This window comes from Sus scrofa, chromosome 14, assembly GCF_054392235.1.
Source record: "Sus scrofa isolate SSC_HxYL_T2T_F1_AM1 chromosome 14, Sscrofa_HxYL_maternal_Yorkshire_Landrace_v2.0, whole genome shotgun sequence".
Lineage (NCBI taxonomy): Eukaryota > Metazoa > Chordata > Mammalia > Artiodactyla > Suidae > Sus > Sus scrofa.
Genome location: NC_139396.1, coordinates 31,599,376 through 31,621,462, shown reverse-complemented (window position 1 = coordinate 31,621,462; position 22,087 = coordinate 31,599,376). Strand labels below are relative to the sequence as shown.

The 22,087-nt window shown below is 44.7% G+C and overlaps 1 protein-coding gene and 1 long non-coding RNA gene across 7 annotated transcripts; one reads left to right on the top strand and one right to left on the bottom strand.

Moving 5' to 3' along the window:
• Positions 1-231: 231 nt before the first annotated feature.
• Positions 232-6,211, top strand: PNMA2 (PNMA family member 2). 6 transcript variants are annotated; one of them, XM_084997769.1, is made up of 4 exons: positions 232-288; positions 2,259-2,460; positions 3,081-3,211; positions 4,407-6,211. In XM_084997769.1, the coding sequence occupies exon 4, from the start codon at positions 4,440-4,442 to the stop codon at positions 5,055-5,057; it is 618 nt and encodes a 205-aa protein (XP_084853895.1). In that variant the 5' UTR covers positions 232-288; positions 2,259-2,460; positions 3,081-3,211; positions 4,407-4,439; the 3' UTR covers positions 5,058-6,211. The 6 variants fall into 6 exon arrangements, with proteins under 6 accessions (XP_084853895.1, XP_013838128.1, XP_084853894.1 ...); XM_013982674.3 differs by having other exon boundaries at positions 3,443-6,211; XM_084997767.1 differs by lacking the exon at positions 232-288 and adding an exon at positions 1,037-1,172 and having other exon boundaries at positions 3,443-6,211.
• On the bottom strand, positions 2,962-21,778 carry LOC146396465 (uncharacterized). Its single transcript, XR_014828426.1, has 2 exons — positions 21,067-21,778; positions 2,962-7,208 (listed from the first exon to the last, which is right to left on the bottom strand). It is a non-coding gene; the product is annotated as an uncharacterized LOC146396465 (long non-coding RNA).
• Between the last annotated feature and the right edge of the window lie 309 nt (positions 21,779-22,087).

The window sequence follows — 22,087 nt, the reverse complement described above, 5'->3', positions numbered from 1 at the left end:
CCACGCCCCCCGCAGCCTCGCGAGCTCCCGCGAGCGGCAAAGTTGGGGTTGGGAGGGTGGCCGCTGCGGCAGCAAGAACCGAGAGGCTGCCAGTTACCAGCAGCGGCGGGAGGTGGGGGGAGGCGCGGGCGGGGCGGGGGCGGGGCGCGGCGCTGGGGAGGGGAGCTCAGCGCTGGGGAAGCTGGGGAGGGCCGCGCCGCCCAGACCCCACGCTCCGGAAGTGAAGCGGCCAGACCCCCGGCTAATGGATGCGGAGCAGAAAGCCCGCTGACCGCTCTCGGCCCCAGGGTAAGTATGGGGCAGGGCACGCTGGGGCGAAGATCCGAGGGCGCCATCCCAGGCCCCCGCTCCCCTCTCCCCGAACTGCCCGGCCCAGGCACCTCTCTCCCACCGCAATGCAGAGCTGGCCCAGGGGCGAGGGCCCACTGTGTGGAGGGTTCCCTCCCCCTTACCCGAGTGCGAGCTAATGGATAGGAAAAGGGGCAGAAACTGGTAGACTCAGGACACTCAGCGGGAAGGTAAGGGGCGGCACTCAGGACGGAGAAAGGATGGCGCAGGCTGCGCAGAGTGGTGGGGGCCATATAGGGCGCGGTCTATCCATTGGCCTTGGTGGGCTACTGGGAGCAGAGATTGAAACAAGTTCCTCATTTACTATACCCACTGTGGTGGGGGGCGCGCAGCGTGGCGGAGAGAAATGCAGAGAGGCATAGCAAATGCGGAGGAAGTCGGTATATATAGAGAGAGACATAGGTCCACGGTCTGTGGGAGTGTAGCAAAGAGTGTAGTCTGCAAATTCCAGCCCAGCGCGGCAACTTGGATGTATAGTGAGAGAGGGAGCAGACCGCTACACTGGCGCGCCGTATACCGTAATTGCGCCACAGCGCCAAGAAAAGCCCAGCAGAATGCATCTTCCCCCGCCCCCAACCCGGCAAAGAAGGGAGAAAGACATTCTTTGAAGCCCACTCCCCAAATCTCCAGCCCTACCCAGCGCCCAGGGCGCCCCGCCTCATTTCCCCGCCCTGCTGCGCACTGCGCCAGAACCACGGGGTTTCCTAGGTTGCCAGAAGCCTCGTGCCTGAGGCCTTCTTGCGCGCGCGGCCAGTGCAGGGTAAGGAGATGGGGTGCCAGCTGTGATGAGTGAAGAACTGTGTGAAATCCAGCAGGAGAATGAGGTATGGGGACATGGTGTGCATGCGCCAGTAGACTAGCCACAGCCACCACCGGTTTAGTGGGCATCCAGAGGGCATTTTAATGTATGCCAGTAACACAGTCTCTGAGGGCTCTTTATTACTTACACCTATCCCTCTGTCCTTTCCACGTCTCAGTCCCTGCCCATGATTGATTACAGCCCTGCCTTTCTCTCTTCAGTGGCAAAATCCTGCAGAAATGATGCCCATCCTTTGGCTGCTGGAGAAGGAGCTCTGGGCATGCTCACTAAGCTGGGTGGGTTGGACTGGAAAACACTCTACCATAGGAGTGTCTTTGCTGGGCAGAGTAACCAAAGATCCGATCCCATTGTCATCCCTCACCCCTGGAAGGGTTAAATGTGGATACCCTGCCTCTCCCAATTGTGATGGATAGTTTGGTAAATGGAGTTAAATTCTGAGGACAACCAGTCCCAGTTTGAAGATAAGCCCACCATGATAGGTGGGAAGGCATCTGGGGATGAGAAGGAGAGGAGGAGGGAGGAGAGAGGAATTTACATGTGCAGGGGATGAGAGAACCAGAGGCAGGCATTTGGACTGAGCACCAGATGTGCTTCACATTTGAATAAAATGCTTCCACACGAATCACGCCATTTCCTACTGCCAGCAGCCCCCTGAGATGAGTGTTTCATTGTCACCACTTCCCAGGATTCCAGGGTAGAAAACAGATGTAGAGGCTTTGCCCAAGGTAACTGTCTAGTTAAATGATCCAGCAATTCCAGTGAGGTCTTCCACCTGGAAGTCTGGTTCCTTTTTGACCTTATCCTGTCTTTATAGGAGAAAGGACAAGATTTTCACATTTTCCCCTATATTCAAATATTTCCATCTGTGGCTTTATTGTGTGTCAGGAATGTTTCACTCGCCTTTTATTTTTATTTTTTATTTTTTTTAACTTGAAGGTAGGTTGCATTGCAGGTAGAGACTGGTTTTGGAAGAAGAAGACACCCAAAGATAGCCTAACTTCAGCATGACCATTATTATGTAGACCTTAGAGCTGTTTCTTCCTGGGTACCCAGTGTCTTTTTCCACCTTATGTTTCCTCTATTGCAACAGGGAGGAAGGTCACTCCCACGTCTTAGAAGAGGAACAGGAGGCATGATGAAGTCCCTGGGTTCAGATCCCTGGGGCTGCAGGGCAAGGACGTGATCCAGCATTTTGCCCTTCTGACCCTCTGGCACATGCCCCACTTTCAGCACCTTCCAGAAGGACTCAGGAAATGTGCCTGCAGCAAGAACAGCTGCCACTGTAGCTGCAGGTTGGCATCTGTGGCATATGGACCCCATTTGGAGTGATGGAGATTTTTAGGGAAAAAATAGTTGTGGCACCTTAACACACACTCCACGATGCATGACAGCAGCGGGATGATAGACAGTCTTCCCTTTTTACATTATTCAGTCTCCACCGGCTCACCACAGATGTGCCTCCTCGATTTTTCTTTGTCCTCAAATCACCCATTCAAGTTCAGATGCTATGAAGAAAGCATCATGTTACTAATGAAACATTTATAGCAAGAAAGGCCCCTACTTGTGCATTTTCAAAACCTGACCAGGCATAACCATAGGGAATTCATAATTCCAAGTTTAACTTATTTGGTTCTACAAGTTTTTTCTAATTGTTAAACCTATATTAAATTTTACCTATGATGTTATATTAAAGTGTATTATATGTTATATTTTATACCTGTGTTCAGTTGGTTTTAAATGTTTGAGTGATTTCTGATTGGATTTTTTAATCAAAGAAATGAAGCAACTCACTATTGTTTAGTAGATTTAATTAAATTGTGAAGGATTGCCATGTTTTGGAAAAAGTGTATTAACAGTCTTCACTTTGGATATCATTAGGTCATAAAATTACACTACAATTATATTTATACAGGACAGCGTGGCTTGGCTGGCGCTGAGAAACACCCAGACATGCCGTTGTGTGGCATGGAGTGACATCTTGTGCTAGAAGCTGAATACATAAGCTCCTTGGCTGTCATGGGATGATTTGAAACACATAAACAGGTATCTGGCCACATCTCCTGATGTCATTCTGCATGTGGGAAAGATCTTCCTGTCCACAACTAGGGCTCCATTAATCTGCATGCCTGGTGAGCATAGGGTGGGAAAGCCAGCTTGCAGGAAAGTCCCCAAGAGAACAACAACAAAAAAATCACTATAAGCAAAGAAGAGGTCTGACTCAAATACAGTGTGGGGCAGAATCCCTGGTTTACCCTCACTTCTGTCCCTAACCAGGTACAGGTGCTTCCTGGGAAGGAGAAAGCTGTGTGGTAAAACTGGCCATTGTTTCCCCAAGAGCCCAAGCCACGCTGCTGGGAGACTTCCCTCCAGGAGTTCTGGGTGCCTGAGTGGAGGCGTCTCCCCACCTGCTAGAGTGGTGAGGTGCCAGAGCCCCAGAGCACTCTGAAAGCAGCTGCTTCTCACTTTTCCAGTGGGGCAGTCCCACCACGTGGCTTCAGGAGGGAACCGGCTCTGGAGACACAGGCGGGGGCTGGGGTGCTGTCCTGAGATACTAACTGCTCACCTTGGGTCAGGTGTGGAGACCTAACAGAAAGAGCCGAGTTCTGGCCACTGGGCAGTAAGGGTTATTGTTCCAGAAGCCTCTGATGCTGCTGTTGGAATGACCCAGCACCCATTCACTGGTGGGTTATCAGTTGAGAAGCACATCCAGGATCTTCTCAATCCTAAGGCAGTCTCTATTGGCCCCACAAACTGATCCGGTACCCACACTTAGAGCGAGTCAATATCTGGGACCATGGCGCGGGCACTGTTGGAGGACTGGTGTAGAATCATGAGTGCAGATGATCAGAAATCACTGATGGTTATGGGGATACCGGTGGACTGTGATGAGGCTGAGATTCAGGAGGTCCTCCAGGAGACTTTAAAGTCGCTGGGCAGGTACAGACTGCTCGGCAAAATATTCCGGAAGCAGGAGAACGCCAACGCTGTGCTGTTAGAGTTTCTGGAGGATACCGATGTCTCCATGATCCCCAATGAGATTCAAGGAAAAGGGGGTATTTGGAAAGTGATCTTTAAGACCCCTAACCAGGACACTGAATTTCTTGAGAGACTGAACCTCTTTCTAGAAAAAGAGGGCCAGACGGTCTCAGGAATGTTCCGAGCGTTGGGGCATGAGGGATTGTCTCCAGCGGCAGTGCCCTGTGTCTCACCGGAATTATTGGCCCATTTGTTGGGACAGGCAATAGCGCACGCCCCCCAGCCTCTGCTCCCGATGAGGTACCGGAAACTGAGAGTGTTTTCCGGGAGCGCGGTGCCAGCCCCAGAGGAAGAGCCCTTTGAAATCTGGTTGGAACAGGCCACCGAGATAGTCAAAGAGTGGCCGGTTGCAGAGGCAGAAAAGAAAAGGTGGTTGATGGAAAGCCTCCGTGGCCCTGCCCTGGACCTCATGCACATCGTACAGGCAGACAACCCGTCCATAAGTGTGGAGGAGTGTCTGGAGGCTTTTAAGCAAGTGTTTGGAAGCCTGGAGAGCCGCAGGACCTCCCAGGTGAAATACCTGAAGACCTATCAGGAGGAAGGAGAGAAAGTCTCGGCCTACGTGTTACGGTTAGAAACTCTGCTGCGGAGAGCGGTGGAGAAGCGGGCCATCCCGAGGAATATCGCCGATCAGGTCCGCTTGGAGCAAGTCATGGCCGGGGCGAGCCTCAGCGAAATCCTCTGGTGTAGGCTGAGGGAGCTGAAAGATCAGGGGCCGCCTCCCAGCTTCCTGGAGTTGATGAAGGTGATCCGCGAGGAAGAAGAGGAAGAGGCCGCCTTCGAAAACGAGAATATTGAAGAGCCGGATGAAGGGGATGGCTATGGCCACTGGGATCTTGAGGCGGATGAGTAAAGCCCATCCCAGAGGGGGACCCACAGCCGGCAGGGTAGGGCCTCTGCCTTACCAGGCTAAGACCTTTTCAGATATTTTTTCTCCTTTAATGTATGCATTTGAAATGACAGCATTTGAGCCAGATCTTGATTCTTCCTTCCTTCCTTCCTTGATTCTTCTTTCTAAGAAAACATATCTGAGTGTTTCTTGGCCCCTACATAGATTTTAACAGACTGGCATTTACCAACAGGCTCTTCTTTGTTTTCAGGTTGACTTATTTTGTGCAGATGTTGGAAGAAAAGTTCTCTTGCAATATCTGAGCACATATCCAAACTTACTTTAACTTTCCATAGATTAAGGAAGCCATAGCACCTCATGGGTACTTAAATCAGACCTGTGCTTGTTCTATGATGTGAAGTGTGTTTCAGGTATAAACGAGCATCATTCAGTTAAATGCTAGGCAAGGTTCCAACACAACTGATATATAGCATCATAGCAGCTTTGTATATACAATAAACAAGTGGCTTAACTTTTCTAAACATCTGTTTCTGCATCAGAAAGAAATGGGAAGATAATAGAATAGGGTTATTGGTAGGATCAAATGGCATCATGCCTTTTAAGCACTTAGCATGAAGTCTGGAACATAGAAAGCCCTCAATGCATTGAGACTCTTTTTATTTATTTTCACAGTGTTTGTTGTCTGGTAAGTGCATGCTCTCTTTCTTGTTCTAACAGTCCTGCACTAACAAGTAAATATATAATCTGTCAGTCAATTTGTGACAACTTTGCATTAGAAACCATTTTAGCACTTGTGGTAAGTTCGAACGTTTGTTGTCTATTACGTTTCTGATAAAATTGCCAGCAATTGTTGACTATTACTAGTGATGATAACAAATAAATTCTTTCTGATCATGGATAATTTTAACTGAAGAACATCCTGGGGATGTTAGAAAAGCATTTTTTTAAGAAAGAAGATACCCTATGTGATCATTTATCTTTCTAAGTTATATTTTTCAATACTGTTCAATCAAGATGCTAAAACTCATCCAATACACCCTGATTTTATGCATTTTTTTTGTATTCATGAACATGGCCTCATTGTTCTCATGAATTGACACTATACAAAGTAAAATGTTATAAATGTGAAGTTGTAAAATAAATACCTGCTGATAATATTCTGAGTTTTTTCTGCTTCATGTATTGTGGTTCTGTACAAACCATCGCCTAAATAGGGCATTTCATTACTAAAAAAATTTTTTGAGAGGTAAGATTAGAAAATCAAGCTAAAGCCCAAAGGTCTTAAACTCTTTGAGAGAGAAAAAAACCTGAGAGCAAAATGCTGGAATCAGGAGTACTTGGGCTTTGTCTCCAAGGATGAGTGAGAGCTCAGCCCATCCTTCATTGATTTCTCCTTTAAAATATAAGAAATGACAGATGGAGGCCAGTTTCCTCAGAGACCTCCCACTCCTTTGCCTAGACAAGTAACTGTACAGAGGCATTCACCAGCCTCTATTCTGCCAAGAGTCAAATGACCTAAAGGTGAAATACTACATTTCTTGGTTGGAGTCATTTTTCACTATATGGATGTATAGAGGGGAAAAAACTTCTCCTGCCTTTGGCCCTCTTGAAATAGCTTCTCTTCCTCTTTCCTAGGGTGCTATGGGGGAACATTCCTCAAGAGCTGTCCATAGTAGACTGACCCACTCCAAGGGTCTGGATCACTTGAGCAAAACCTGCTGGGAGATTGGTCTCACTTTGTACTAAATGTGTTTCCAGTCCTGACCCTTGGAGACTGAGGCTTCCAGGATCACATAGTCCACTGCTGAAGTTACCTCTGCACCAGGGTCCACCTGCCTCTTCAGGTCTTAAGTATCCCCTACCTCTCCACCTATACCAGCTAGTCCTGGCAAGCCTCTCATGCTGTTGTCCATCCTAAACACAAGACTGTCTGCATTTACTCTCATGTCCTCACTACACTGTGCTTCCTCCCCAATCCTCATCCCTAAGGCCCTCCTATGTGCCTACTGGCTGGTCTGAGAGGTCCTAAACAAACTAGCCTATGTCATCGGAGTCCTCGCAGAATTCTCTCTCACCACGTTCCTTGAACTCTGGTCCTCCTGGTCGTCTCTTGCCATCAAATTCTTTGAGTGGAAGCTGCTCAGTCTCCCCGACCTCAGGAGTGATTGGAGAGTGGTAATGTCACTTCTTTCATTCGCCATCGTCACTTCCCCCCTTGCAAACACATTTGCTCCCTCCTGGCACGTGCTCACCCACTCTGCTCCACCACCCGCTATGGACCAGTCCTAACAAACCTGGACAGAGCACTAGCAATGAGCCAGTGTGGCAGGGAAAGGGGGGGCATTTACAACTGAATCTGGGAGTTCCCATCATGGCACAGCGGAAACGAATCCTACTAGGAACCATGAGGTTGTGGATTTGATCCTTGGCCTTGCCCAGTAGGTTAAGGATCCAGCGTTGCCGTGAGCTGTGGTATAGGTCACAGATGAGGCTTGGATCTGGCATTACTGTGGCTGTGGCGTAGGCTGGCAGCTACGGCTCCAATTTGACCCCTAGCCTGGGAACCTCCATATGCTTTGGGTGAGGCCCTGAAAAGACTAATAATAATAATAATACCAATAGTAATAATAAACTGAATCTGCCTGGATATTATCTAAGGAACAAAAAAAACAAGAAAAAGATCATGACGACAAGCCATGCCCAAAGGGAGACCTACAGACAAGACCAGGGGAGCCAGGAGGATTGGAAGGTAGAGTTTTGAAAGAGTGGAGCCTGAGATGAAACACACCAGTAAGAGGATGTGAGACAGGTGTTGTCAAAGTGATGCAGGCTTTGGTTTTTGTTGACCAGCAGGGTAAACTCTAGAGAGTCTAAAGGCCCAGGATGAGGGCAGACATCTCTCCTATCCCCATCTGACTGAGTGGGCCAGGAACTCCTTGAGTTCTCCAGGGAAGACATAGCCCTCATCCAGAAGCTCTCTTTGGATAGAAGATGCTGTCCTTAGATGGGTTTCTCAGAAGCTAGCCTTCCTACTCTAGCAGACCCTGGAATTGTCCCTGGTCCGGACCTGCTTTATGCAACTCTCTGCCATGCCCAAGTGGTCCTTGACATCCCAAGTGGACATTTTCTTAAAAACCAGAGTAACTCCAAAAGTGCCTGCCAAAATCAATTCTATCACCAAAAAAAAAAAAAAAAAAGTGGTGCAGGATTTCAGTCTCTCTTTCAGACCACCAGCTGGAGCTGCCCATTAATTGTCTGGGCTGCTTGAAATAGCAGCTGAGATGCTCCCAGTCTGCCCCACCCCCACCAACCCTTGGAGGGAAAAGTTCCCAAAGGGAGGAGTCACTCAGACTGTGCAGTGGTGCTCAGGCTGGGAGCCCCTGCAGAAGGAAGTCCCCAGGGAAGACAAAGGAAGCTCGCCTCCAGCCCATCTTGTCCCAGACCTGCCCCTGCTCTGTACAGCCTAAAGGCAGCCCACTGAGGGCCTTTCCTGGCTTCTTGGCCCAACAGCTTGGCCAACAAACTCAATTACCAGAATGAAGCTTTCTTGACATAAGCAACTGTTGCAAAAAGGAAACCTAATATTTTTTTCCAGCTTTATTGGGGTATAACTGACAAACAAAAATTGTATATATTTAAGGAGTACAGTGTGATATTTCGATCTAAGTATACATTGTGAAGTGATCTCCACGGTCAAGCTAATTAATACATCCGTCACCTCACATGGTTGATATTGCGTGTGTGGTAAGAACACTTAAGATCTACTCTCTTTGAAAATGTCAAGTGCACAATGTAGTATTATTAATTATAGTCATCAGGCCATATATTAGATGCCCCGAATACGTTCATCCTGCCTAAGGGGAAGTTTGTATCCTTTGTTTTTTTTTTGTTTTTTATTTTTTTTTTTTGTCTTTTTGCCATTTCTTGGGCCGCTCCTGCAGCATATGGAAGTTTCCAGGCTAGGGGTCTAATCAGAGCTGTTGACACCAGCCTACGCCAGAGCCACAGCAACGCGGGATCCGAGCCACGTCTGCGACCTACACCACAGCTCACGACAACGCCGGAACCTCGACCCACTGAGCAAGGGCAGGGATCGAACCCGCAACCTCATGGTTCCTAGTCGGATTCGTTAACCACTGTGCCACGACGGGAACTCCTGTATCCTTGACCAACATGTCCCCATCGCCCACCCCACCCCACCCCACTCCCAGGCCCTGGTCACTACCATTCTCTCTGCTTCTATGAATTTGGCTTTTTAAGATTCTCTCTCTCTCTCTCTTTTTTTTTTTTTTTTTTTTTTTTTTTTGGTTTTTTGAGGGCTGCACCTGTGGCATGTGGAAGTTTCCAGGCTAGGGGTCAAATCAGAGCTGTGGCTGCTGGCCACAGCCACAGCCACAGCAACGCAGGATCTGAGTCACATCTGCAGCCTACACCACAGCTCACAGCAACACTAGATCCTTAACCCACTGAGTAATGCCAGGGATTGAACCTGCATCCTCATGGATACTAATCAGATTCATTTCTGCTGAGCCACAACAGGAACTCCTTTTTAAGATTCTTCCTGTAAGTGGAGACCATACAGTTTGTTTTTCTGCATCTGGCTTATTTCATTTAGCATCACATGCTCAAGGCACATCAGTGTTGTCACAAATGGCAGGGTTTCCTTCCACAGAGTAAATTTTGTGTTGTAAGTGAACATATGTAGGGCAGTGAAACCAGGTTAGTGAAGAAGAGACGCTGAGTTCTGCCAACTGGCCATCATATCGCATTCCCTGGTCATAGCCCATACAAGGGGGTCAGCCTCGGATGATGCTTCCTAAACCTGCAGACCCTACTATTCTGAGTAGTGCCGAGTGAACCTTTTAAAGTTTCTAAATGAAAAGCTTCTATCTAGGCCTCAGGCAACAGTAATATCTAATAACACTAGGTGTGTGGTCTTCTTGGAAAAAACATCTACCAGCCAATCCGAAATTTCCAGTGCTGTTTCCAATTTCGTTGTGATTTAAGGGTCTAAAACTAAGGTAGTAGTCCCTTGGACCCTCAAGCCCCATCACTGGCCTGGATTTACGGCCTACAAAGGGCAATATGGGGTAGGACCCAAACTGCAGAGGCTCCCCGGGCCATATTCAGGGCCTTGAATGGGCTTTTGTTGGTGGCTAAGGGGGCACCTTGGCAGAACCATGGAGCCACAGCCCATATTCCTCCTGGGGACTACTAGATTTTATCAGTAGCTGAACTACGTGGGAGCTAGCAGTTCCTTCACCAGCGTCTGGCTGACAGTTCTTTGATGCTTCAGAGCACTCGTGACATGGATCTGAAATGTATTCCACATGTAACCAGAATGGTTTTGGCTTAGGAATCCATCAAAGTTGCACCACAAGGGGTAAAGGCTGGGCCCATGGACCTCCTCTGTTACCAGGCGGACTGTGGGGTTTGCCAGGAGTGGGCATGTTAACCTGAACTGAACAGTCTGATTATGAAGTAGCCAAGTCCTCAGAGCACAGAGATGGGCACTGTACACATTGACCAATCAGGAGAGAGGCCAAGGGGGGCCATTCGTGCGTCCTACCCTCACTCCAACTTCTGACACTTGCTACCTGTGTTAGCAACAGAGGATAGAGCCATGGAGATTAAAACCTAGAAATAGGAGTTCCTGATGTGGCACACTGGGTTAAGATCCCCTCAGGTCGCTGCAGAGGTATGGGTTTGATCCCCAGCCTGACACAGCGAGTTAAAGGATCTGACATTGCCACAATTGCAGTGTAGGTCACAGCTGTACCTTGGATTCAATTCCTGGCTCAGGAACTTCCATGTGCCACTGGTACGGCCATAAAAATAAATAAATAAATCCTAGAAATAGACAAGGAGTGAAACAAAACGTAAGTGAGGGAACAGACAACCCCAGACAGAATAAGTACGAAGAAAATCACCAGCAGGCATATCGTAGTCAAATTGCTGCTACCAAAAATAAACTGCTATAAACCAAGAAAATCTCGAAAGTGGCTGGAGGAAAATGGCATACATCATAGAGAGAAGTATCATAGGAAATATAGCCTTCCCTCTGTATCCTAGGGACATTGTTCCACGGCCAATCCATGGATGCTCAGGTCCGTCTATGCATAGAATTTGCATATAACCTATGCACATTCTTCCATGTACTTTATTTTTATTTTTTTAATTGAAGTAGGGTTGATTCATAATGGTGTGTTAACTTCTGCTGAACAGCAGAGTCAGTAATATTTCAGTTCTATTTATATATATGTATATATATAATATATACACATACATTCTATTTATATAACATATACACACATACATCCTTTTTCACATTCTTTTCCATTGTGGTTTATCACAGGACATTGAACATAGTTCCCTCTGCTATACAATGAAGCCTTGTTTATCCATCTTATATGTAATAGTTTGCCTCTGCTAACCCCAAACCCACTGTCCATCCCTCCACTCTCATATACTTTCTCTCTAGGTTGCCTATAATACCTAATATGATGTAAATGCTATGTAAATAGTTTTGCTTTGGGGAACTAAAAGGATTTTTTTCATCTATTTCCAATCTGCCTTTGACTGAATCCACAGATACAGAACACCAGATGTGGAGAATCAACTGCCCTGCTGACTTCTCATAGGAAATTACAGAGGCCAAAGGGGCAAAAACATCTACAAACCACTGGATAATAAACCTGGTTCACCAAGATTTAGTACAAATTTGCCCTTAAAATCATCTGAACCTAGAAATATTTGGAGGAGGCGGGCAGAGTGGTGGGGCTGGACTACTGATTGGATTTATTTAGTGGTTATTGCACTATTGGGGTTTTCTGTCTTCTTCTGAAGTCAATTTTACTAGCTCAGGATTTTCTTTTTTCCATTTTATCCAAGTTTTTTAAATGTACAGGCATACATTTGTCAGTGTTCTATTCAGATGTTTTAAATTATTAATGCTTCTGTGATGATGGCTCCTTATTCATTTCTATTTTTTATTATCAGTGCTTTTTCTCTTTCTTTCTGGGTTAATATTCCCAGAAGTTTAGCCATTCCATTGGTGTTTTTGAAAGAGTCAGCTTTTGGATTTTCATTCATTTTCTCCATCATTATTTTAGTAATTTCTGTTCTCATTTTTATTATTTCTTTCCTTTCATGATGTTTAGAATTAATATTTCATTTCATTTCCAATTTCTTGAATATTGTTCCTTCTTTTCTATGTTTCATGATTTTTCTTTTTTCTTTTTCTTTTTTTTTTGCTTTTTAGGGCCACCCCTGCAGTATACAGAGGTTCCCAGGCTAGGGGTCGAATCGGAGCTACAGCTGCCGGCCTACACAGAGCCACAGCAACGAGCAACGCCAGATCCAAGCCACATCTGCTACCTACACCACAGCTCACAGCAACGCCAGATCCTTAACCCACTGATTGAGGTCAGGGATCAAACCTGCAACCTCATGGTTTCTAGTCGGATTCGTTTCCATTGTGCCATTAAGGGAACTCCAAGTTTCATGATTTTTTTTTTTTAATGTGTTTGAGGAGTTCCCATCATGGCGCAGTGGTAAACGAATCCAGCTGGCCTCAATCAGTGGGTTAAGGATCTGGCGTTGTAGTGAGCTGTGGTGTAGGTCACAGGCAAGGCTGGGATCTGACATTGCTGTGGCTGTGGCGTAGGCTGGCAGCTACAGCTCTGATTAGACCCCTAGCCTGAGAACCTCCATATGCTGCGTGTGCAGCCCAAAAAAGACAAAAAGACCCCCCCCCCAAAAAAAAAAGTGGAGTTCCCGTTGTAGCTCAGTGGTTAACGAATCTGACTAGGAACCATGAGGTTGCAGGTTCAATGCCTGGCCTTGCTCATTGGGTTAAGGATCCGGCATTGCCCTGAGCTATGGTGTAGGTTGCAGACATGGCTCAGATCCTGCATTGCTGTGGCTCTGGTATAGACCAGTGGCTACAGCTCCGATTAGATCCCTAGCCTGGGAACCTCCATATGTCGCGGGAGTGGCCCTAGAAAAGGCAAAAAGACAAAAAAAAAAAAAAAAAAAAGTGTTCGAGCATAGAAATTTATACCTAAGTACCATTTTAACTGTATCTCTTAACTTTGTGATATCATACTTTAAATATTTTTCATAAGCCATAAATTTATTTTTTAGGGGCCAAATTAAAGATATAGTGATTTATAATAAATACATATTTTGGTATTTCAACCACAATTCCTAGCTCACAACTCCGCAAACTCTTATAATTTCCTGAGAAATAAGAGCAATGGGAGTGTCTTTTGTTATAGTGTTTGGCCTCTTGTCCTCAGGTATCTTGTTATTTACAAGAAGCCCATTTTCACCAGCCCATAAGCCCATAAATGGATTTATGTTAATGAGGTGACTTTTGGAAATCCCCTAAAGATGGAGGCACTTGTTGCCAGGGGGACCAACCAGGAACAGAGAGTAGGACCTTTCAGTCCTACCCCCTGACTTCTGGGGAGGAGAGTGGGGTCAGAGATTGAATCAATCACCAATGGTCAATGATTTACTCAATCATGCCTTTATAATAAGGTCTCCATAAGACAACCAAAAAAACAGGGTAGAGAGCTCCATGTTGGTAAACCAGAACACTTCTATGTGCCACCAGGCTTGACCCTGGGACCCCAAACTCCATGAGGACAGACTCTCCTTTGTTCAGAACCTTGTCCCTCAGAGTTCCTGTCGTGGCTCAGCGGAAACGAATCTGACTAGTATCCATGAGGATGCAGGTTCGTTCAATCCCTGGCATTGCTCCATGGGTTAAAGGGTCCGGTGTTGCCATAAGCTGCGGTGTCGGTCACAGATGCAGCTCCAATCTGGCATTGTTGTGGTTGAGGTGTAGGCCAGTAGCTACAGCTTCTGATTCAACCTGTACCTTGGGAACCTCCATATGCTGCGGGGGCGGCCCTGAAAAGACAAAACAAAAACAAAAACAAAAACAAAAACACCTTTGTCCCATGTATCTCTTCATCTGGTTGCTAATTTCATATTAAACTGATTATCTAGTGAGTAAGCAGGTTTCCTGCTTTCTGTGAGCTGCTCTAGCAAATTAATAGAACCCAAGGAAGTGGGAACTTCTGACTTATAGCCAGCTGTCCAGCAATACAGTTAACAACCTGTAATGTAACCTATAAGCATTGAAAGCTATGTTTCCTTTATGAAATGCTTTACCTGCATTTCACAAATTTTGGCATATTTTTTATTGTTAGTCACTTCAAGGTATTTCCTAATTTCTCTTTTGATCACTTCTCTGATTCATGAATTATTTAGTAATATGTTGTACAATTTCCAATATGTGAGTTTTCAATCATCTTTTCATTACTGATTTCTAATTCTTTTGTGGTGAGGGAATATACCCTGTATGATTTCAAAGTTAGAAACTTGTCTTGTGATCTAACATATGATCTATCTTGGTGAATGTTTAATGTGCACATGAGAATAATGTGGACTCTACTGTGGTAGTTTGTAAGGTTAGTTAAGTCAAACTGGTTGAAAAAGTTGTATTTTTTCATTTCCTTGCTCATTTTCTGCCTACTTGTTTTGTGAATTACTGAGACAAGGGTGTTATAATATGCAATTATAATTGTGGATTTGTCTGCTTCTCTCTTGGTTCTTCCAGGTTTTGCTTCTTTTTTTTTTTCCTTTGTTGCATATGGATATCCAACTGTTCCAGCACCATTTGTTGAAAATACTATCATTTCTCTACTGAATGGTTTTTGAATTTTTGTCAAAAATCAATTGACCATATATATGTGGGTGTCTGTTTCTGAACTCTGTTCTATCCTGTTCATCTATTTGTCTATCTTGGCACCAATACTGACTGTCTTCTTTACCATAACAATATAATTGTATTGACATCAGATAGTATAAGACCTCCAGATTTGTTCTTCTTTCTCAGAATTTTTCTGTTTGTGGTCTTTTGCATTTCAATGTGAATTTTAGAACAAACTTTTCAATCTCTACCAAAAAAGCCTTCTGGAGTTTTGTTTGGATTGCCTTTAATCTATGGATCAATTTGAGGATAATTGACATCTTGACAATTGTCAATTTTCTGATCCATGAACATGGTATATCTCTTCATTTATTAGGTCATGTTAAATTTTTATAGCAGAATTTTGTAGGCTTGAGTATTAGGGTATTACATATATTTTGTCAAATGACTTTCTAAGTATGTAATTTTTAATACTATTTTAAGTCATTTTGTCTTTGAATTTGTTGCTAATATATGGAAATGCAATTAATTTTTATATATTGATATGTGTCCTGTAACCTTGCTAAACTCACCTATCAGTGCTAGTAACTTTTTTGATGTCATGGATTTTTTTTACATAAATGATTATGTCATCTGAGATTAAAGACTCAGAAGTAAATTTTACTTCTTCCTTGCCAATTTAGATCTCATTTCTTTCTTTTTCCTGCCTTATGGCCCTGGCTAGAACCAACAGGACCATAGTGAAGAGAAGTGGTGAGAACAAACATTGTTGTCTTGTTCCTGATCTTAAGGGGAAAACATTCAATCTTTTACCATTAAGTTTGATGTTGACTGTAGTGAGGTTTTCTGTAGATACCTGTAGTGGGTAGAATTTCTAAAATGGCTCTCCCCAAACCCTCCCCCAAATCTCTTGAAAGACTGAATATACAAACTGGCAATGGCCAGACCATATATATAAAAATAGAACTCTGCCCTATAACTTCCACAGCAACCAGCCCCAGAGTCAGCACTTGGTCTGTAACTGCTAGATTCCCTCATTTTTGTCCCCACTTCCAATGTAGAAATGAAAAGAGAAAGCCAAATATATTACCCTTAGCAATCACATAGCATGTTCTACTTCTAATTAGCCCAGCTATGCCAAAAGCCTGCAATAAGAGCATATGTTAAGCTTCCCTTTTTCCACTCCTCAGTCTGATTCTGATTCTAAATGCAAGTGATGGTGTCTTGCCTTTGTTCTTATTTCAGTGGTCTTCACTTATTTCCATGCTCTGGAGAAACTGCAAGTATGTGCTCCCCTTCCTGTGGCTATGTTATATTTTATGGCACAGTTGACCTTTAGAGGGAAATTACCAGGGTGGGCCTTGTCTAATCACATAAGTCCTTAAAATTAGAGAAACTTATGGGCCAAAAACCTTAACAGACACCTCAGTAAAGAAAATATACAGATGAAAAGCAAGCATATGAAAAGCTGTTCCACATCATACATTAATTAGGGCAATGCAAGTTAAAAAAAAATAAGATACCACTACACACTTATTGAAATGTCTGAAATCCAGAACACTAACACCACCAAATGTTCACAAGGATGTGGTGTAACAGGAAGTCTCATTCATTGCTGGTGCAACTTAAAATGATACAGCCACTTTGGAAAACACTTTGCAGTTTCCTACAAAACTAAACATGCTCTTGCCCTACCATCTAGCAGTCATGCTTCTTAGTATTTACCAAAGGAGTTGAAAACTTATACCCATACCAAAACCTGAACATGCATGTTTATAGTAGTTTTATCCATAAGTGACAAAACTTGAAAAATTCCAAGTCGTCCTGCAGTAGGTCAATGGCAGTAACAACAGTACATCCAAACAATGGAATATTATTCAGCACGCAAAAAAGAAATGAGCTATCAAACTATGAGAAGTCATGGAGAAAGTTCAAATGCAAGTCACTAAGTGAAAGAACCCAATCTGAAGACTACTTACTGTATGATTCCAACTCTATGACATTCTGGGGAAGGCAAAACGGTGCAGCAGCCACAGCAATGCCAGAGCTGAGCTGCATCTGCAACTTATTTTGCATCTTTCAGCAATGCTGGATCCTTAACCCACTGAGCAAGGCCAGGGATTGAACCGGCATCCTCAAGGACATTATGTCAGGTTCTTAACCCACTGAGCCACAACAGGAACTCCTTGACTATTTTTTCAAACTGCTGATCCCACTCTCTTTTGGGGACTCCTACTACACATCTGTTAGACCACATTACCTTGTCCCCGAGGCTCTTTTTTTTTTTTTTTTCCAGACTTTTTTCTCTATGTGCTTCAACTTAGGGAGTTTCTATTACTATGTCTCCAAGTTCATTGATTTTTCTTTTTTCTTCTGTGGTGTCTAATCTATAGTTGAGTCCATTTGGGTGAATTTTTCACTGTAAACATTTTATTTTATTTTTCAGCTCTAAATGTTCTGTTGGATTTCTTTTAATACCTTAAATTTTTCTCATTATCTTCAGATTTTCCCTTAAATTTTTGAGCAAGTTTATGATGGCTCTTTCAAAGTCCTTTTCTATTAATTCCATCATCTCTGTCATGTCTGTGTCTGTTTACATTTTTCTCCTTAATGGGCTTCATTTTTCTGCTTCAGTGAATGTCTAGCAATTTATTTTAATTGATGCTGAATCTGATGGCTTTGTGATATGTCAGATTGCCTGGGCTGAACTCTAGTCCCTGGAATTCCCTTTAAAGGATGTTTCCAGTTAGGGTAAAGTACAAGGGCTATGCTGTCATGGGAATTAGCGCATGGAAGGGAAACAACAGCTATTTTGTAAGAAACACACATAACTTCTCCCAGAGTTTCAATCAAATATAGATCTAGGTGCCATTTTGAAGGAATTTTGCAGATGTTATCAAGTTCATAATCAGTTGTCCTCATGTTAATAAAATGGAGAATATTCTAAGTGGGCTTGACTTAATCATTTGGAAGCCTTAAAAAAAGGGCTTATGCCTCTCCTGAGCTCAGCTATTGCAAACAATGGCTCTGAAATTCTCTTCATTTTCACTCCTGTGCCTCTAGCCTACTGTGCTGTTCTCTGACTGCCTACCCTATGGACTTAGCCAGCTCCCGTAATTGGGCACGCCAGTTCTTCTAATAAACTTATTATATCTATCTATCTAGATATAGATATAGACAGATACATATCTATGTAGACATCCTGATCACACTATCTATATGTATATAGATATGTATCTATCTATATCTATATGTTTATCTATAGAAATAGATATTTTTCTGGTTGAACCCTGACGACTTAACCTTCACAGTACATTGATCATCAAGAATGTTTAGGTTATTGAGTGTCTAGATTTTGTTCTCTTCATTTAAAGTGTGTAGAAGTTAGATCTGGCAGACAGTGATTTGTGAAACACTTGCATCTTTTGAGCCTTGTTTTTAAGTTTTTCTGGGGGAAGTTGAATGGGCTAATTTAGCCCTACTACTAATGCATAACCCTTCTGGAGTATTTACTGAATGATCCAGATGTTCAGAAGAGTTTCTGACCTTTGGCTAGTCACAACCCAAACATTCCCAAGACCTATGTGAGCTCTGGGAAGTGTTCTACTGGAGGAATTACAGTTTTCTTTGTCTGGTGATATGTAATTGTTTTCTTTTCTTTTTTCCCTTTTTAAGGCCACACCCACGGCATATGGAGTTCCCAAGCTAGGTGTCAAATTGGAGCTGCAACTGCTGGCCTATGCCCCAGCCACAGCAACAGGGGATCTGAGCTGCATCTGTGACCTACACCCACTGATCAGGGCCAGGGATCGAACCTGCATCCTCATGGATACTAGTCAGGTTCGTAACCAACTGAGCCACAGTGGGAACTCCTGTAATTGTTTCCTATGCAGGCATAACTAAGTATTCAGCCAAAGTCTCAAGGGTACCCCACTGTTGACTTCTGGAGTGCTTTCTCTACCTAGCTCCCCCCTCTCTGATACTCAGGCAAATTCCAGTGACATTGGCCTCCCCTCAGTTCAATGAGACCAGTGGTTCTGCCTGGGTACATCTTCCTTGTGCCATCATTAGGGAAGTGCCTTCAGGCAGAAAGCCAGGGCAAACTTAGAGCTCACCTCATTTGCTTCCTTTCTATCGGGAATCACAATCCTGCACTGCCCATTCTCTAATGTCTGAAAGCATTTTTAAGTATATTTTGTCTAAGGGATTGGTGTTTATAGCAGGAAGGCAAGTCAGCTACTAGATAATCCATCATGGACAAAAGTGGAACTTCGTCTCCTTGTTTGGAAGATAGAAAAGACAATTAGGAGTTCCCATCATGGCTCAGTGGTTAACAAATCCGACCAGGAACCATGAGGTTGGGGGTTCAATCCCTGGCCCCGCTCAGTGGGTTAAGGATCTGGTGTTGCCGTGAGCTGTGGTGTAGGTGGCAGATGTGGCTGGGATCTGACATTGCTGTGGCTGTGGCGTAGGCCGGTGGCTACAGCTCCAATTAGACCCCTAGCCTGGGAACCTCCATATGCCGTGGGTGAGGCCCTAGAAAAGACAAAAAAAAAAAAAAAAAAAAAAAAAACCAGACATTCAGCATATTCATTGTTGGTGGGAAAGAACCATTTGAGAGGAAGAAGTTAAAGACAGAAAAGAGGGAGTAACTGATGGTCAAGGACACTGGAGAGCAGGGCTCTGTGCACAAATGGCCTTGGGGAGGAGGACTGAAAAGAGTGAGGAGCTCTACAAAGACAGCAGCTGTTTGGGTTGATGTGCAGTCAGAATGTTAAGGCTGGAATTGTCTTAAGGACTGTCTGTCTCGTCTAAAGCTCTATTGTAGAAAATTTTTTTTAAATAAAAAAAATTAAAGGAGTTCCTGTCATGGCTCAGTGGAAACAAATCTGACTAGGAACCATGAGGTTGCGGGTTTGATCCCTGGCCTCGCTCAGTGGGTTGAGGATCTGGCGTTGCCGTGAGCTGTGGCGTAGGTTGCAGACGAGGCTCGGATCCTGAGTTGCTGTGGCTCTGGTATAGGCCTGTGGCTATAGCTCTGACTCAACCCCAAGCCTGGGAACTTCCATATGCCATGAGTGTGGCCCTAAAAAGCAAAAAAATTAAAAATTTTAAAATTTTAAAAAATAAAGCGCCATTGTATAAATGAGGAAACTTCAGCTGCAGGGTTTATGACTTGCCCAAGGTCACATTTTCTCTGCGTGGCAAAAGCAGACATAGCACCTTGGTTTCTTGTTTCTCCAGGCTTCCTTCCTAACTTACAGTCCTATTTCAGGATGCTTTGGAGATTCCTTCTCCTCCATCCACATCTTCCAGACTCCAAATTCTTATTGCTCTTATTTGTGCACCAAGCCAGAAGAAGGGGTGGCTTGAAGATGTGAGCAACTTCACATTGGACAAATAAGAGAGAGAAGGGAAGAAACTTCTCAGGGAACAACAAGAGCAGAGTTACAAAGATGCGATCTTCTGGGAGCAGAGAAGAAAGCAAGCTGGCTAGAGCAAAGGGGCTTGTCTATGAAGGCTGGAAATTAGAGTATCAGATTATTGAGAGCTTTGAATGCTGGGGGGAGGAAATAAGAGTTATTTCTGCCTTCATTTAATCATTAATTAATTTTTAAATGTACTGAATGCTAATTATGTGCGGTCTCTTTGCTTGGGATTCAATCGGGAGCCACTGAGAATTTTAATGAGGGGAGTGAAAAGATGAAAGAGGCAAATGCCAGAAAGCACATGGAATAATATCAGGTCCTTGGAAACATAATAAGTAACTTCACACTTGATTGCTGACCCTAAAAGACTATGTCTACCTGAAGATATAGGTGTTGTCTTTGTTCTCCTGACGTGGGTGCACCTACAGCTGGCTGAGTATCCAGTCTACTGAAAGGCAGAGTGGGAAGCCCTCTGAATTTGGATTTGGGAGACCTAGATTTGGTCCTGGTTCTGCTTTTGTGTCACTTCATGTCTCTAAACCTTTGTCTTCCTCCTTACACACACACACACACACACACACACACACACGCAAAAGGAGCATAAGACCAACAATTTCTCTTTTGATTTAAATCCCAAAGCTTCCTTCTCTTGGCCAGAATAAAATACATTAACTTATTCAGAGACCCTTATGAACTGCCTTCAGGCCAAGCAGAATCCCAGGGGCCAGGATACAAATGGAAGAAGATAGCATCCCCGCCTCAAAGCAATGCATCACGGATCTCATATACGTTAAATACGGTAAATATCGGTGGATAGAGCAGCAAGGACACACCCACTTTCACAGCCCAGCCTCCTCACCTATCTTGGCCTCCTTTGCTGTAAAGATTGCAGGGCTGGGCTCCCCCGCCAATCACTTCACAGAACTCTGTATCCAGGGAGAGGAGAGACCTTTGGAGGCATCAAGGCAGCAGTCATCACAGGTCACCTGGGGAGGGCAGCGAGCTTGCAGGAGCTCTTGTGGATTCCACCCATTGCTGAAGGGAATGTAAAGCCGAATGATTTCAGACTGACTTTCCTGAGTCCCAGTCTGACCAGTGGAACCTCTACAGCCCAGAGGGAGGTCATGTCAGTGTGGTCAACAAAATACACAGACTAGGGGCTGGAAGGTCAAAGTCAAGGTGTTAGCAGGATTGGTTTCTCCCGAGGTCTCGCTCCTTGGCCTGCAGACAACCACCTTCACACTGCATCCTCGTGTGGCCTTTCCTCTGTGCTGGCGTGCATCTCTGGTGTCTCTCTCGCGTCCAAATCTTCTCTTCTTATAAGGGCATCAGTCAGCTTGGATAAGAGCCCATCCCGATCGTCTCATTTTAATTTAACCACCTCTTTATAGGCCCTGTCTCCAAAAATATGGTCACATCCTGAAGTCCTGGAGGGTAAGACTGCAACATAGGAACTGAGGGTGTTGGGGGGGGGCAGTGAGGGACACAAGTCAACCCATAACAAGTCTCTCGCTGCTTAGCATGTGTCGGGGGACAAGGATGAGGAGCAGGGACAGAGGCAGCTCTTCTCTGAGGAGAAAGCACTGCCCAGGTGCCAAGGCACCAAAAAAGCAAAAAAAAAAAAAAAAAAAAAGGAAGCCAGCCGCTTCCGGGGCAGGCACTGTTGCACAGAATGTGCGAACATGGCCCTTTTCCAAAATTAGAGAGCTCTGCGCACTGTGTGCCTCGAAATAGCGCCTGTTGATGCTGCTGTCAGCTTTTTGCAGACCTCATCCCTGGCGTCTTTTAACCCTTTGGTGAGCACCAGCCTGGCCCTGGAGAGAGGCATGGAGGTCTGCCCTCCCGGGCTGCCAGAGCTCTCTTGCCAGCCTGCAGGCTCC